The sequence below is a fragment of the Prinia subflava genome, chromosome Z, assembly GCF_021018805.1.
Source record: "Prinia subflava isolate CZ2003 ecotype Zambia chromosome Z, Cam_Psub_1.2, whole genome shotgun sequence".
Classification (NCBI taxonomy): domain Eukaryota; kingdom Metazoa; phylum Chordata; class Aves; order Passeriformes; family Cisticolidae; genus Prinia; species Prinia subflava.
This window is the reverse complement of record NC_086283.1, coordinates 11,940,518-11,957,919: the sequence shown is the minus strand read 5'-3', so window position 1 is coordinate 11,957,919 and position 17,402 is coordinate 11,940,518. Positions and strand designations below refer to the sequence as shown.

Here is a 17,402-nt window from a genome sequence, read left to right as displayed (position 1 = left end):
AGCAGATGTAAAAATTCCTTCTCCTTCTGTTGCTAGCATGCCTGCTTCCCATACAGAGCTGAGCCTGTCATTTCAGTGCAGATGGCCAGAAACTCAATCCTACCTGGAGCTGGGAAAGCGTCTTTAGTGTCAGCCCCGTGTTAATGAATCTGTTAAATTAGCCTGTGCTGACACGGTGCTCTGAGGGCACTTTGTTGTACATAAGGGCTTGTATTGTTTGATCAGTACATAACCGAGAGGGCACTGATGTAAAAAGGTGCTTGTAGAGCAGTGGGAGGGTATTGGGTTAGGTCAGTGTTTGCACTGCTCAGGCATGCACTGGGAGCGGGGCCGGAGAGCTGCACTCAGCCCCAGCTCCCTCCTTAAACAACTGCAGGCTTCTCTTCAGGAGCCCTTTCTCACTGCCTTTCCTCCAATAAACAGGGGTTCATAGAAGAAACTGGCCCAGATTAGATATGTTCATCATTTTATAAGGTCTTTGGGTTATTCTAAATCTGTTTGAGTCTATCCTAAATCTGTTTGAGTCCTTTGTCTTTGACTTCTCATCCTGCGGAAAATATATAACATCACCAGAGAAAATGTAGAAGAGAAGTTACAGTCTTTACACTCTATCCTTCATGAAGTTTTCCTTTATCCTCAGCCCACTTATATTTACGTTTTCAGTCAACATAAGCAAATTTCAAGGTGGATTTGGTTGGTTTGGGGGTGGGTGGTTCTTTGGGTTTTTTCTTGTTTGTTTAGATTTTTTTCTTTATTGCTGTTGCTTTGTTCATATGAAAATCTTACACAAAAATGTTCTTGTTGATTACTTGATTTCCAAAAAAATGTTTAGCAGCAGGTGGTCGTTTTAGTACCTTTCTGGGTTTTTTCAGTGCAGTATTAGAACAGAAAAAAAAATTGAAGCACTACTTGAAAGAATTACATCTTTATTAGTGTTGGAAAAACAAGAAATCTAGTGAAGGAGATGAACTTGAACCACAAAGTTCATCTGAAACCTAAATTCTGGCAGGCTGAGTGTTGGTGAGACTTTGGAGGCACCTCTTTAAAGTAAATATGTTCACTAAGGAGATTAATATGCTGGATATATTTTCAAATGAATATAGAGACAATGATACATACCTTGGACCCATGAGTTACAAACTGAGAATTTTTTGTTAACTGAAAAATGGATAATTTTTTCCTATTAACTGTATTGCATTAACCAGACAAGTGCTATAAAAAGTGTCGTTGTTTTGCATTTGCAAATGATAGAAGAAGCTGTGTGGGAAAAAATGGACCTATTTTAATACAGAAAAACCTCCTATAACTAGGATGGATTATCCTGTAAGAAACTTTTGGATAGGGACAGTGATTGAATTTTTGTCTCAGAAGAAACTGATTTTATATGCTCCTAGTGGGGTCAAGTCTACTTATATTTGTAGTCTCAATATTAATGCAGATTATAGGACAGCTGATCATATCACTGAGTCAAATATCTCTTTGCAAGAGACGGAATTGGGAATGAAGTGAAAAGAATTAGTGTTTATTGTGGGTGTACATTTCTAAGAGAGAGTTCAATGGAGATGGATACAGTCAACACTTGGGGCTTTCTTAGAGCCTATAGGAGGAAAGAGGGATGGAATAGTGTATATGTGTGAACAGTGTAGTAATAACAGACAGGTATGGCAGATAAATCTATTGACAGCTTTTGCAGGTGCCAGCCCAGGTGCATTTGCTAACAATATCTCTTCTTTCTAATCAGAGGACCCTTCTTGGTGGCTTTGGGAAAGTCATGGCATCCAGAGGAGTTTAACTGTGCCCACTGCAAGACCTCCATGGCATACATTGGATTTGTGGAAGAGAAAGGGATGCTGTATTGTGAGGTCTGCTATGAGAAGTTCTTTGCCCCTGAGTGTTCAAAGTGCCAGAGGAAGATCCTTGGGGTAGGTGACCAGCAAGTGGCCTGTTTTTTGGCGGGAACAATAATCACAGTTTTCAGTGTTTCTCTGCAGTGAAATTCCATTTTATCTGGCTCAGTCTGCATTCTTTCAAATATACTCTTGACATACCTTTTCTGCTCTCATCACATACAAAATACACCTTTGGATCTTCTAATGGTGGAAAAGGTGCTGTAATCTCCTTGGGTCTTCTAAGCTCAACTCCTGTTTTTGTGAAGCTGTTCTCTAGCTGTTGGGATTACCAACTTTTCCTGAGCAAAATGCTTTTAATTGGCATCTTTTTACAGAATGGGAAGGGGAAAGTGGAAGAAGGGAGTAAAAAGAAAGAATCGTCCTTAGGTGAGCTGAGCACTGACGAACACACTACTTGCTAGATGAGAAGATCTGAAATATTTGCAGTGTTAATGTAGATGGGAAGACGTGTCATCCTACTGAGCACTGATATTGCTCATCTGAGCCTGCCAGCTGATGGGCTGCTGTTTCTCTGCAGACAGCAATGTGTCTGCATTCTTGTGTGGCTGGGGTCATGCAGGGCTCTGGCAGCACAATTCTCAAGTCGTATTTGGCACTATAGTGTCTTCCAAAACAACACAGAGCGGTCATAATTTTCTGAATGATGTCTTCTGATTAACCCTTCATGGACTTCAAAAGAAGGCAGAGATGCTGCTTTTCTTGTTTCAGGGGACCATTACGGGTGAGACCCTGATTAAAATTAGGAATTTGAACAAATGAGTTGTTAAAATTTGTCCAACTCTGTGCCAAACCTTCCAAAAATCCCAAAGGATTGCTCATGAAAAATAAGGAGATGTACCATAAATAAAGCACCTCATAAAGTTTAACACTGCAGAACTTGTATACACAACCCATTTTCAGAGTAGCAGCAGGAAACTAAGTATTTTTGAAATGAATCAAGTGTGGAGGCATGACTACCACCATCTACTCATCACATCGAACTAATGTGTTCGTAACACTTTTTCTAATCCCCACAGGAAGTAATAAATGCTTTGAAACAAACTTGGCACGTTTCCTGCTTTGTGTGTGTGGCCTGTCATAACCCCATCCGCAATAATGTCTTTCACTTAGAAGATGGTGATCCCTACTGTGAGACGGGTAAGAAGCAATGCAACCAAAGTTTACTGAAGCTGTGCAGGAAAGCAGAGCTCAGTAACATTGCGGGAAAATGAATAATTCCCTTTTCTCAAGCTGCACGTTAGAAGTGCCCCAGCAATTTCGTGTAACTTTGAGATGTCAGTTCAAAGCAGCACATGCTGCTGTAGACACGAAGTTTGCACCAGGAGGAGTTGGTGAGGGTTTCTTCATCAGCTCCAGCAGCAGCAGCTTCTTGTCACTGATTTTACCTATTCCTCTTAAGTCCTTGGAGTATCAATGATACATCAAAGTGTTACTTTTAGGGTGACTTCCTGGTTGGGTTTAAAATAATCTGAAGTTTATGTAAATCTACTTATTTACCAAACACAAGCAAATGCCAGTGGAGTAATGTGTTTTTTCTCTGAATAGTCCTGTTTACAGCCTCAGGGGCTTCCAAGAGCAGGCAGTCTGTCCAGGTAGTTTTTTGTGGGATCAAGGATAAAAAAACTGGCAGAGAAATACAGTGGTACAATTACAGCACTTGAAAGCCTGATAAGCAATATTACATGAACAATGTGGTCTAGTAGTTCAGAGCATTTCTGTTTGGATTTTAGCACTTCCAGCTAATCAGAACATTTTTTTATAAAATCATAAAATGGTTTGGGTTAGAAAGGACCTTGAAGATCATCTGGTTCTAACCCCCCTGTCATGGGCAGGGATGCCTACCAGTAGACTGTGTTGCTCAAAGCCCCATCCAGTTGGCCTTGAACATTTCCAGGAATGGGTAATCCACAACTGCTGTGGGCAACCTGTTCTAGTGCCTCACCACCCTCACAGTAAAAAAAAAGAGTCTTCCTATTATCCAATATAAATCTACTCTTTGAGCTTAAAGTATTCCCCCTTGTACTGTCACTACCTGCCCTTGTAAAAAGTCCCTCTCCAGCTTTCCTCTAGGCTCCCTTCAGGTGCTGGAAGGTGCTGTAAGGTCTGCCTGGAACCTTCTCTTCTCCATGCTGAACAGCTACAATTCTCTCAGCCTTTCCTCAAAGGAGAGGTGCTCCATCCCTCTGAGCATCTCTGTGACCTTCTCTGGACTTGCTCCATCCAGCAGGTTCACATCCAACCCATCTTGGGAGCTCCATAGCTGAATGCAAGACTTCCAGTGGGGTCTCAGGAGAGCAGAGTAGATGGTTCAGAATCCCTCCCTTGCCTGCTGGCCACGCTGCTTGTGGTGTAGCCCAGGATACAGCTGGCTTTCTGGGCTGTGAGTGCACATTGGCCGGCCAGGCTGGGCCTCTCATCAACCTGTTACTATTAATATCAACAGTTTTTATTTAAGTTGGTTTTATAGTTTGCTTAAAATTTTCCATGTACCCCTCTGAGCTAGGAGAGAAGTAAACAATTTGTAAAACAATTTCTGCAAAATGGAAAAGAGACAAAACTGTATCAAAACTATCTGTTTTCACAGTTCATGCTGTGTTGGAACTGTCAGTTCCAACCATAACCTTTTTATGATTTTCCTTCTACTCTTGGGAACATTGCAGTTTCACTAGATGTAGAAATGAATTGACCAGAAAAGATTTAGCATGACGTTCTAATGACCTCTTTGAAGCTAAGATTTCCTTCTAAGCTGATCCAAGAGTTGTTCACAGTGGGTTCCATGGAGAGTGCTAGGTACTGTAAGCATGAGGGAAGTGGGCCAATTCATCCAAAATTTCTCTTTGTCAGAGCTGCTTTAATGAGATGTTGGCAGATACAAAAGGGCACAGTAGGGTATTGCTAACTTGGTGACAAATGTAGCATAGGGTGTTGCTCCTATTGAATTTGTGGAGCAGCAGAGGAAATGGGTATATGAGCAGCATCCTCCAATGTGACAGCACGGTGAAATTTCATCCTGAAGCAACGTGAAGGTCCTAATCCTGGAACCATTTGATGATTCAAAAATAGTACTGGAGCAATCAATAACTCCCCTTTGGGTGGAAAGCTCGTGACAGGGTTTGTTATGTTAAGGTTCAATTCTTGTTCCTGCCACCAAATGACCCACATGTCGTGCAGTGCATTGATTTATGCTACTGTTACAACTTCTGTGTAAAATGTGCCTTTTTCTGTATTTGGCGGGGGAGGGGGGGAACTGTGACGAGATGTCAAGTGTACTACACTTCTTGCAGAGTTTATTTCTGAGATAGAAAGTTGCAAGCTCAAGTTAATGCAGACAGAAGCTGTGAGGTATTATTGGCAGTGATACTTGGTAATGGCTCTGGCTCCCTAACTGGATGTTAATTCGAGTTATATTAATTCTTCAAGGACTTTCAGTCCAGCTGGAGTTACAAGTCTAAGACTAATTTTAAAGAAATAAGGAGTAAATGTCATTGCCAACTTTCCTTCTTTCTAGTGCAAAGGAGAGTTCTAATTTTAAAATCTGTATTTGAAATTATAACAGCATAAGTAATTAGTATTAAAGGGAGATTATTCTGCAGAATGTTCTGGGTTTAGATGTTGAGGCTAAAATTAAAATAAAAGTCTGGATATCTACAACTTTGAACTTTTTAAAGTGCAGAGTTAGTAGCCTAGTTTAGAAAATGCTGTGTGCAGCAAGCACTGATATGTGACTATTTAGGAAGTGTGCCTTAGAAGGCTTCTGTGGTATCGCAATTCAAGCACGCAAAAGAAAGCTGATGCCCTTATCTACTGCCTTTTCTTCAGAAGAAAAGCCAATAAACTTATCAACACAACCACAGGCCAACTTACAAAAGGGTTTAACTGCTGGCACCAGGGAAGTATCAGTAAGATTCTGTATGACCAGAAATGCAATGATTTGAAAGAGAATGTCATGAGACCTGTGTCCTTCAGGGATTTTGCACAGGTCTGTTCTACCATTTGATATTTTTATTGTCTTTCTTCTTAAACACTTAAAAATTCATTCCATTAAATTACTGGAGGTGATCAGTGAAGCAGTTTCTTGCCACTGGCAACCATCAAGGGCCTTGCTACTTCAGAGCACTTGTGTTCTCCATCGTGTTGAGGTGTCTCCTGTGATGATTCATTTTCGGGGAGGTCATCACACAAAACACTGTCTTAGTAAACAAAACCAGGACTTATCTCTTGGACTTGACACATTTGATGATCCTCTGTGAGCTCTGCTGCAGTAAGCATTAGAGCTTCACCAGATCTGTACAGGGTAGGTGATCCACTTTTATCCTGCTTCCCATCCCTTATAATTGTCCTTTGAAAACAACCTCTGGCATCTAATTTCCCTGTCAAAGGCAGTGTTACTATGGTAGTAACACTCTGTCACTGGTAGATGGAGTCCAAAGCTTCATTGTGGCTGTCACTTAGACTGTAGTTCATCTTATGTCATGCAACATTTTATCTTCATGGTTGCCATGATAGTGTGCTGTTCCCAAATTCTCTCATGTTACAGCACTAATGCCACTCTTGCCTCTGCAGGAAGAAAACATTTGCTTCCTAGAATGGGGTGTTTGAGAGATGAAATAAATGAAAAAGACCAGACAATTTGGGCTGGGGAATATGCATGGTTCAATGCCATTTGTTTTAGTCCCTGCTCCCTGAGATTGCTGGAGAAGCTTCTTGTTCTTCATAGTAATGAAAGGGAAGGGTTTGTTGTTTTGTTTTGGGGTTTTGTTTTGTTTTAAAGCCATGTAATGAACTTTAGTGATTAGAAAGGTATTCTAACTTGATCCAAATTTCTAGACTCTAATTAGGACAGAAGTCTAATGATTACATGGTTATGAGTAGTGCATTCTGGGGCAAAAAAATTGCCAGAATGTAGTTCAGAGTTCATTACTCTCTGAGAAGGTCTGTAGTGTGAAGAGCTGGGGTGTGCTTTCAAAGCAGAGTTGGAGAGAACTTAAGGAATGTGTAGAGTTCACATGGGAGCTTTCAAGGAGTGCATTTCCCCTTTTCCAGCATACTGTTGATTTCAAGGAAATGAAATGGTGGAAATGAGATGGTGAAATGGGATGGAAGCATTGCCCACTTGAAAGGGTGAGGAAAAGAACTGAATTAGCAGGAAGTCAACATCCCAGGCTTTCAATATAGAAGCTCTTTATTCAGTATACTTAGTCAAATAAACCTCAGCAAGTCCAAACCTATTGCCAATGAAAGAGCAGAGCTCTCAAAGGGTCAGTCCTGCTTTTCTGCATGTGCTTTAAAAGCTGTTTGTATCTCTTTGCAGATTACTACGCCCTCTTTGGTACGATGTGCCATGGCTGTGAATTCCCCATTGAAGCTGGAGACCGGTTTCTTGAAGCCCTGGGCCACACTTGGCATGACACTTGCTTTGTATGCTCCGTAAGTAAAGCTGGTGTGCCTTTAAACAAACCCTGGCAGCAGTGCTAACCTGACCCATATGGAAGTAAGCAGCTCTAACCTCTCTCAATCTCCTGAGCCCAAACAAAAAGTGCTTTCTCAGTTATTTGGAAGGTGTGTTGCTATTGTAAGCCTTTGGCGTGGGTGTGAGCGAAGGTGTCCTGGATTGAAGCCCCATGCCCAGCACTTAACCCTCAACATTCACTTCCTTGGAATAAATTGAAGGTCACAAGGGAATGTGCCGTGTTTCCAAAGTAGCAAGAGTACTTTTGACACAGGGACACTGTAGCCAAAGTGTTGCTTGGTAATAATGTATGACCAAACAAAACCAAGAAGAGAAACCCCAGTCTCAATGAGTGGGGTTTTTTTTTCTTAAATTTTCTAACTCTGCTCCCAGTTAAACACCTGTTGTCTTAGGAAAGGTTATGCTTACACCAACCCCTGGTATTACATAGAAAGAGTATCCCTAAAAGGAAAGGTAATTCTTACTCTGAATATATTTATACATAGAACAGTACCATTATCTGGCATTCTGAATAGTTATGGCACAATTTATCCATCTGAGTTGGGTGTTCTTTTCTTTTTTTATCCCATTTCAGGTATGTAGTGACAGTTTGGAGGGCCAGACTTTCTTCTCCAAGAAGGACAAGCCACTGTGCAAGAAACATGCCCACTCTATCAACATCTGATACTTGGATCTCATCTTGTGTAACAAATGTACTGAGCAGAAAGGTTAAAATGCCCATGTTCAATAATTCGTTAAAATTATGTGTATGCAATTTTTCTAAAATGGAAGAGAGATGTGGAAATTTGCAGCAGGGATTATACCCTAATTTTTCAGAGTGTTTATCTTTTACGATTTTGCTTCATAAAAAGAAAGGTATCAGGAATTACACCCAAGCCAAACAATTAGTCTCTTTATCTCTACTCTTCGCACATTACTGTATTTCATGATTTTATTACCACATTTATCTCTATTTCATTATGAGAAATGAAGTATTTATAAAAGTAAACACCTGATATTAGAAGTCTCAGTCTTGCTGCTATTCAACAAATAAAAAAAGATTGGATTCAGCAATCCCGATCACTTTATTTTAGTGATGTTTTTAAAGTGTGTCCAGAAGTATTGCCACTAAACTCCATTCAAAGGAACTCAAAGATAAGATTATACAAAATATATGGTTCCAAAACTTATTTTTTTAAATCTGATATTCATATACAGAAAGCCTCCTACACAATTATATGTACCTGTGCCTTTGCATTTAAATTTCTGATGGGTTTGCAAGGGTCAGAGGATTTCTCAAAGCATTTAATTGACTATGCTGGTGAAAAAGAATAATTAGAAGATGCCACTTCAAAGAAAACATAAGTGAGATACTTTTCTGTTACTCATGTACTACTAGAACACTAGGTAAAACCCCCTGCTGCTGCAGGCGTGTTTGATAGAATAAAAATGTCAGATCAAATCTTAAAGGAATGGGGATTTTGACTCTTCAGTTTGCAGTCAGGTTTTGGGTAGCTTTAAGTGCCTTGGAAAGGGGAAATAGTGCTTAATCTGCAGGTAACGGGGTTTTGTATCCAGAATGTGAGATTCTGGTGTTGAATAAGGGAAACTGCTGAAGTGCAACTGAGGACATTGGTTTTTTCTTAGCACATTCTTTACCACGTAGCTCATGAGTATGTATATTGGTGGTGTGCCAGGTAGCGTACTGAAAACTTAACTTTCTTGCTCAGCTGTTATGGTTTGTATTAGTTTAGATTTTATTTTTCTCTTCCCAATGTAGGGAATGTATTGTTAAATGATATTCCATTGGTTTAAGCAGCTCAGTACCTCTCAGATCTTGCAAGGGAGCAGAGAGACAATGCTGTCATTATGCATTTGCCGTGCTCCAGATCAGCCAAGTCTGTGGCTTGATACGAGTTTTGCATCCGTACAGAAAGGCAGTGCAAGACCAGTGCACCAGCTCAGTTGCCCTTAGCCTCAAATTAGCGCTTAACTGCTTTAATTGGAGCAACTGCAGGCAGCCAGGGAGGAGGTGGTGCTTCTCTGCACAGGGTGAATTTGCTTCAGCAGAACTGCACAATAGAGAATTGGGCTCTCTCAGGACCAGAGGAGACTCCTGAAGAAAACTGAATTTACTTGCTGTTTGAGTCAACTGGGGTGTCAGAGCTGAATTGTTAGTCTTTAGTGCTCTTTTTAGTAGACATTGAAAATAACCATTTACTGGTTTCATTGTTGTGGGGAAGGGGATTTTTTTACTGATTTGATGGATAGTTTTATCCATAAAACCGTGGATAAAGCAGTCACCAAAATTTGCCATGGTTGAATAAATCAATTGTAATGAGGAACATCAACAAAAGAGGAGGAAAGAAAACCAAAATTGCTGTACTGAAATCTGAAAAAATATTTGGCTTCTTATTAATTCAGTGAGACAGGCTTACGTTGTGGGGCTGTTTCACTTTATTTCCTGAAGTTGTTTTTATTCAATATTACCACATTTCTTTTTTAACTTCCAGTGGTACAGAAGAAATTTGGTAAATTTGGTGAATGTTGGTAAATAAGAAGAAATGTGGTGGTACGGTATAAAGCTGTTTAAAATGTTTACACTCTTGTAGATGTACCCTTTTGTGAGTTTGGCTGAAAAACAGAAGGGTGGAAGCAGACTGGACAAGATACTGGACAAGCCAGGTTGCTTTTAAAATTAAGTGGAATGTGGAGAAATGAAACCTATGGCCTAGGTTTCAGTGGAGTTTTATTGCACATGTGTGAGGAAAGGGGGAAATGCACAGGAAAAGGCATTCCGCAATTTCTGCAATTCAAACCTTGCAATTTGAACGTAGGATAAAAACTTCTCAGTTTGTCATTGTCCTTAAAATCCAATTAAATTTTGTTTATCCTCATAATTTTAATTGGAATTTAATTTTTTTAATCTATGTGCTCTAGGGTTCGAAATTTTGAAGTTGCTAATGAATTTGAGGACAAAAGCCTGAAGGGCTCCAAGAGAATTGCTTCATGTAACTGCTTTGCCTCTAATTTCTGCTTTTATCTATTTGTTTAAAATTTTAAAGGAAGCATAGAGTCACTGATAGATGATGAATATTTAATGGCTTTACCAAATTATATAAATCAATTAAAAGGAACATAATTTTTATCATTATTTTAATAAGTGAGATTTTAGTAGAGCACTTTATAATAATGCCATATATCTCACTGAATATTTATTACATTTTTATTGTTGTTGTTAAGAACTATTTCATCCTGGTATTATTTTGTTTTATTTGTAAGCCTACCTTTACATCTAGAATCTTTTGGGGTCTGAGTGTTATGTGTTTGAATATTCTTCTTTCTACATGCACACATTGAGAGACATAAGTATATATGTGTATTTGAATGCAGACTTGACATAACAAAAAATCATTTGGGGATTTTGTGAGATTCCCGACTGTTTCTCACACAACACATGTACAGCATTCATGTTATGAGGGAGAGTTAGAGAGTTTGGACAGATATATTAGTAACCTAACTACTGTAGATCTTTGCATGCATTTTCAGTCAGTCCTTTTTTCTTCTAAAACTGTCTGTGAGAGAATTTGGCTTAACTCTGTTCGAAGGTAGAATGTCTTTATAAGTGAATAATTGATCCATGATGACAGCTTCATTATGTTGTAATGAAATAATTCAGGATTGCATATAAATACAAATGCTTAATATAACAATATAACTTAAAAGCAGGAGTTGAGTTGTGGTTCAGTGGGTGTTGTGGTCTATTAATTGTGTACCTATTTCTTCACAGAGCTACTTGCATCATCTAGCCATGTCAGCCGCTTTGCAAACATTGTTTTATGCTAAACTACCAACTGTTAAATCCTGGTGATTTCTTTGCTTGTGTTTAATAATCTTTGGCATTAAATTTTGGCTTTTCACATTTGCAAATTTAATTGTAATTGAAAAACATAACAAGCAAATAAACATTACTCAAAATGTAAAATGCTCTGTCTTCAGTTATTTTATGGTGGCTGAATATTTTCTTTTCCTGAATCATAGCCAGTAAAGGTAAGCCACGATTGTACACATGAATAGATGGCATTTGACCTGCTCATTCTTCAGGTTTTGTGATTTTTTTTAGCTTTGTTTTACAGGGAAGGACCAGGGGGCCCTGGTGACACCAAGGTGATCATAATCCAGTGATAACTACTCTGAGACAAGAAAGACCACCAGTATCTTGGGGTCCATTAGGCAGAGCATTTTCAGCAGATGGGAGAAGTTATCCTTCTTTGCTCAGCCTTGGTGAGACTCAGCTGTACTGGAGTAAAAAGCAAGGAAGATGATGGGGGCATGGAGCATTTGTCATAAAAGGAGAGGCTGAGAGAGCTAGGACTGCTCAGCCTGGAGAAGAGGGAATCCAGGGGAGAGCTCATCAAAGTGTATAAATACGTGGATAGGGGAGTCAAGGAAACAGAGCCAGGCTTGGTATATAGTCAGAGGACAACTGTGACAATGTGGAGTACAACTGAGGACAATGTGGTAAACATTGGCATGGGTTGCCCAGAGAGATTGTGGAGTCTCTCTAGTTGGAGATACTCAAAACCTGACTGGATCCAGACCTTGGACTAGTCAAGGTCCCTTCCAGCCTGGGAGAGTCTCTGATTCTTCATCTTTTCTCAAGATGGCTGGAAAGGTATACATTCTGTGTTGAACTGTAGAATATGTAACAATGTAAAACTTACATTGGCCAATTACTATTTATTTGCTATCCTTTCTCCATTGTACTGCCTCTCTAGAATACTTTGCACTGCTTCTCTGGAAGGCTTTGATATTTTTCCTAAGTTGACACTGTCCAAGGAAATGGCAGGCATTGTCTGTTACTGGGCTTAGCCTTGACATGCAGCAGTCTCTGTTTTCACAGTGAGGTACTTAACTGTCTGGTCTAACATGGCCAATTCCTTCATGATAATACCAGTCTGGTAAGAATCCCCATAGCTGAGCATCTCTTAAACAGGCAAATGGTCTGTTGTTTTTTACCTTTATTTACACAGGCAAAGGAAAACACTGCACACAGCTCCATAAAATTTAGAGGCAACTTTACAGAAAACTTGCCTCCCCTTCAGTGTTTAGGCTATGAGAGAGACAAACGCAAGTCTATTTGCAAACAGTACATTAAGCTCCAGAAGCCAAATTTTTAAAGGCATGAAGTATGCATTTGACGTTTTAATGGCAAAGGTTTGGTTTCTATCAATCACAACGTCATGTAACATTAAAATGCACCGCCCAAGGAAAAAAAAAGAGATCTGTCATTCATTCATTAAGATGCTGTAATCCAGTGTAAGATTTATAGGCTTAAAACTCAATGGTGTGTTTTCACAATAAATCCACTTTCACTGCTCAGCACAGAACAAACCTCTCTGTCACTCAAAATATTTGCTGTTCAAAATGCCCTATATGAAATCTTCAAAGAGTTTCTCACAAAATTGCATATAAATCCTTTTACCAGGAAAGGCCTAATTTAGGTTCAGGTTTTACTTTCTTGGGACATTGGTTAATATCTTGAGCTCAGACAAGATCTTGGTTATATCAGAAACACATAGGGCCTAATTTATTATTAGCAGTCTGGTGTTAATTAGGGGGAATTACCAGATATAGTTTGCTTGATGGAAATTTATTATGGTATCACACTTTACTGATGGTGAAATAGGAGTCACTGAAAGAGTGCAGCTCCTTCTCATAACCAGCTAATTAATAAGGTGCCAAAATTCCTCTGAGAAGGGTTTGGTCCTAACTATGGGAACCTCACAGAGCAAATGGTTCCTATGCAGTGTTTAAAATTTAAAAGGGGAAAAGAGAGATGAGAAAAAGTTGCCCAGCAGAAGTCTCAAAAGTGGTATGGCTTTTTCTTGAATTTATGACAGAAAATATTTAGCTGTGTTTCCAAGCTCATTAAAGAATGGCTTTTCTCAGACAGAAAAACAACAGCTAGTTTATAATCTCGTTTGGTATGCTTGAACTCAGTTTTCAGTTTTACTTGTGCATACTGCACACTACAGCTTGTAATTTTATGAATTGGGCTTATAATGAGCTTTTATATTACTCTTTATTGCTTTGCTTAATGGTCTTTTTCATTATCATTTGCCAGGAGAGTTGAGGTTGGCTTAGAGAGGAAACTGAAAAATAGCACAAATCTCTGATAAGCCCCAATCTATTTTATACGTGGCAGTTTGGGGATAGAAAACGAATGTGTCGTTAGAGATCTCATGAAAGTTGTGTGAGAAAGGCGTGTTATAATAAGATGAAGTGAAAGCAAAAACATCTCTAAAGAAATTTAAAATCACCACACAAAAATTTATGCATAGCTGATTTTTTAAAGAATACTTAAGATGATAGGTTGTGCAGTTGTAATAAAGCACTTTTGTATTTGCACTGGAAATACTTTGAACTATTGAAAAATATCCAGCATTTTGAATGTGCTTTACAAGCTTTATCCTGTACTGTGAGACTAAGGATTGTGTCATTGTGCTCTGAGTAATATTCACCCTTTCCATAGATCACAGTTGTTTCCTGTTCTCCTGCCTTTGCTTTGCTTTTTCTTACTGCTGGGCAGTGCCGTTGTTTGTTTTAAAATACTTCATTACAAGATAATCCTGTCAGGTGTGTCCCTTATTTCTCTTTGTGATGTATCAATGAAATGTCAAATATTCCTTTGGTAAATGTAAACTTGCTCTAAATTTTGGCGTGCTTTTTGAAGGGTCCAGTTTTCCCACCCAGAAGTTTCTGCTGGAAAAATAACTCTAGATACTAGACCAAAATGGTAATTATATCCCACATAAAGTCCCTTGAAATCCATCATGCAAAAGGGAAACACATGAAAACAAGTAAAGGGCCAAAATCATGGATAACCCAAACAGTGCAACCTCATGGATTTCAACTTAACTCCCCTCCAAGTTAAAAATTACTGGTATCAAAGGAACTTTGATTTTATGCCTATATTTGTCCAATGAGCAAGTTCAGAATTAAGGATTTGTTCCTTGATTTTATCAGGAGTTCCTTTTACCTACAATCCAGTCGTGGATTTACACTTGGCTTTGAACAACCACAGTGAAGTTAATCTGCTGTGTAACTTTTTTATCACACTTGCTACCCATGGACAATCAGCAGAGGATTACTGGGAAATTCAGACAAATGTTACCTGGAGAAGAAAATAGGCTGGATTTTCTTTGAAATAAATCAGTGTCTATAAGCGGAAGTTAATTGGTGCTACAATAAGGCTGAAAATTTGTCTAAATCTTGCATGTTATTTTTTGATGCTGCTTTTTCCTTTTTTCCAAGTAGGTGTCTGTGGTGGCAGTTTCTGAGTGTGCTCTGATGAAGCCTATGATAGTCTATACCCAAAAAAAGGCTTTTACAAAGCTGTAGAGCTTTGACTTAAGTTTCCTAACACCATATTCATCTTAAAGGCAGTTGCATGGCTGTAAGTAGGAGAATCTTGTATTTTTCGGCTCTAATTTCTGTGGTAATTAGCATTCAAGGATTGTGGTGTCTTGTGGGAGCACTGCATCACTATTTATACAACATGGTGTATTACCATGAAACTGGGAGTTATAATTTGGAATGTGATGGGAATAATGTGGTGATCTTTGCTCTGCTATACAAAGGGTGCAAGCAGCTAAATGAAAATCAGTATGTGGGAGCTGTGGATTGCCGTCTGCATCCAGAGCTCAGCTTCTTCCTTGGACAGGTCCTGGCAAAGTAAAACAGTAGGCAGGAGCTGAGGATTCTCCAAAGGGGAACCTAAGGGGCACACAGACCCTGCAGCCTCATGGGAAGGCACTTTTCCCTCGCTATCCTACATTTATATTCATCACCAAATGTGCACATTTTTTTTCTGCCAGTTTTTTTCTCTGAGGTCAAATAGCTTTTTTTCTCTTCATGATGTACACGAGCAGAAGTAAATCCTTTTTTGTCATCAGCTGATCGGAGGCTGCCCAGAGGCTGAAGTGAGATTTGTTTTACTTTGCAGTGCTGGCTGTTGCTTCAAATTACACCATCCCATTCTGTGCTGTCTGTAGGTAGCAGCCCTATCTCAAATTCCCCCAGGGCTTTGCATCTCTGAACTTCTTCCAGCTCTTGTCATGGCCACCTCTGCTAAAGTCCACTTGGAGATTTTGCACAGCAGCTCTTTGGGGCTGTGAGAGCAGAATGCACCTTGAGCTGCTGCAGCCCTTGTGCAGTACCATAACTTGAGGGAGGGATGAAATGGATTGCAAAACCTCACCTAGTCATAACATTAAGTTTTTTGTGTATCGCTATATGTGAAGTAAGAGCCTCTACTCTCCAAATGCAGTTTAAAATGCTGTTTAGTGAGGCACTAAGTGCCAAAGCTAAACCATGTCTCTGTGCAAGGGGGCCTCCAGCTGCTTAGGAAGCTGACACATTTCTGGAAGCTTTTTGGTGTGGTTCATGGATAAACAAATCCATTGCTTCTTTGGGCCAGTGGATTATGTAGTATCGGGATTTCTCCCGATAACTCCGAGGGTCTAGCTAGCGGAGTCATGGCTTAATAAAATAGCGAGACGGCTTCCCAGGATATGCTTTGTAAAATAAAAGTTTTAATAACAGCAAAAATAATAAATGTTACAAAATGAAAAGAGATAAGCTGAGCACAGTGTACCAAGCACAGCTACACAGGCTAAGGCACTCCCAAAAAGCCTCGTGTACCCTTATGCAGGCCCTTTAGTACTCGATGGTCTAGGTGGGCTTTTTTGGCTCTTGGCCCAATGAGATGGACACTAGACTTTGAGGTGCACTTCCAAAGCCCTATCACTGTGTCTGTGCTGGGACTGAGCTAATTACAGCGAGCAGGCTATAGAAAATTCTAGCTTCACTTCCTTATATGGAAACACCTGCTCGGGTACAGAAATGCACGACTACATCTCACCCTGTAAAATCATATTAAAAAAAGAAAAAAAAAGAGAAATAGTTACTTTGAAAAAATTCTCACTTTTGTTCATAATTGTGATTGTGTCAATAACTTATTGTTATTTAACAATTTGGTTTATAGTTAAGCTGTAGTTTTATGGATTATAAAATTTTAAATTTGGTACTTTCTTTTTATTAGCCAATCTTTTAAAATTAATATTTAGTCTCAAATTACATATGAATCTTATTTTACTTTTTGTTTGGGGAGATTTTTTCAAGTGAACTATATTTTCTTTTTCTTCTGCATAAAGATTTGATAATAACTTTTAACATACAACAACGAAAAATTTTGACATGACAATAATAACTTCAAAAATTTTAACAGTGCAACTTTTATAAAACTTAAGTCTCTGCTTCAAATGTATTTCAGTGTCTATAGTGCTGGGTTGTGTCAGAATGCAGAAGTCCTCTTGAAGCTACCATCTGCGGTCATCTAGCATCTTTGGTGTGTTCTTCTTCAGGTGTGCTCTGCTGCTCTTTTATCTGCTGCAATTGCGGCTTCACATTCTTTGCAGGGATCTTTCTTAGACTCTGTACCTGTGGAGACAAACAAAACCTCTCTCCCTGCCATAAAGGACAGGCTCTAAAATTTGTCTTGTTTTCAGAATTTTTATGAATATGAGAGATTAAAAAACATATATATAACTTTGTTCAACCTTTCTATAATAGAAAGCACTACACCCTCTCCCATTTTTATCTTTTAAAGAGCATTTTTAGCTATTTGGGTGCTTTTTAACAATAGATTGGCTTTTGAATGAAGTAGTTATAATATGTGGTAGATTTGATATGTTGAAAAACTTCTATAATTTTAAGAACTGTACATTTAGGAATGAGAAATGTTTACAAGAGATGTTTTAATTGTCTTCTTTGGTCTTTTTCTCTTTTATGTGTTGAGGTAGAACATACTTTAAAAAGTGTGTGGTTAGACAAGTGAATTTGTTTGAATTGTTTAAATGGTTGATATTGCATGATACTTGTTTTTAATTTTGAGGGTTAACTTTTGTTGCTATTGATGGCGTAGTTAGTGTTTGGTAGTTTGGGCATGGTTGCACAATTGTCTTAATTTGATTTTGAGA

The 17,402-nt window shown here is 38.9% G+C and overlaps 1 protein-coding gene across 5 annotated transcripts in view; it reads left to right on the top strand.

The window, feature by feature from the left end:
* PDLIM5 (PDZ and LIM domain 5) overlaps positions 1–11,344 on the top strand; it is a 123,648-nt gene extending 112,304 nt beyond the window's left edge. For all 5 annotated transcript variants that reach the window (XM_063421489.1, XM_063421487.1, XM_063421491.1 and 2 more), the window contains 4 exons: positions 1,742–1,922; positions 2,927–3,047; positions 7,222–7,337; positions 7,955–11,344. In XM_063421489.1, the coding sequence (XP_063277559.1) occupies positions 1,742–1,922; positions 2,927–3,047; positions 7,222–7,337; positions 7,955–8,044 (508 nt within the window). In that variant the 3' untranslated portion in view covers positions 8,045–11,344. The remainder of the gene's footprint in view (positions 1–1,741; positions 1,923–2,926; positions 3,048–7,221; positions 7,338–7,954) is intronic.
* The last annotated feature ends 6,058 nt before the right edge of the window (positions 11,345–17,402 follow it).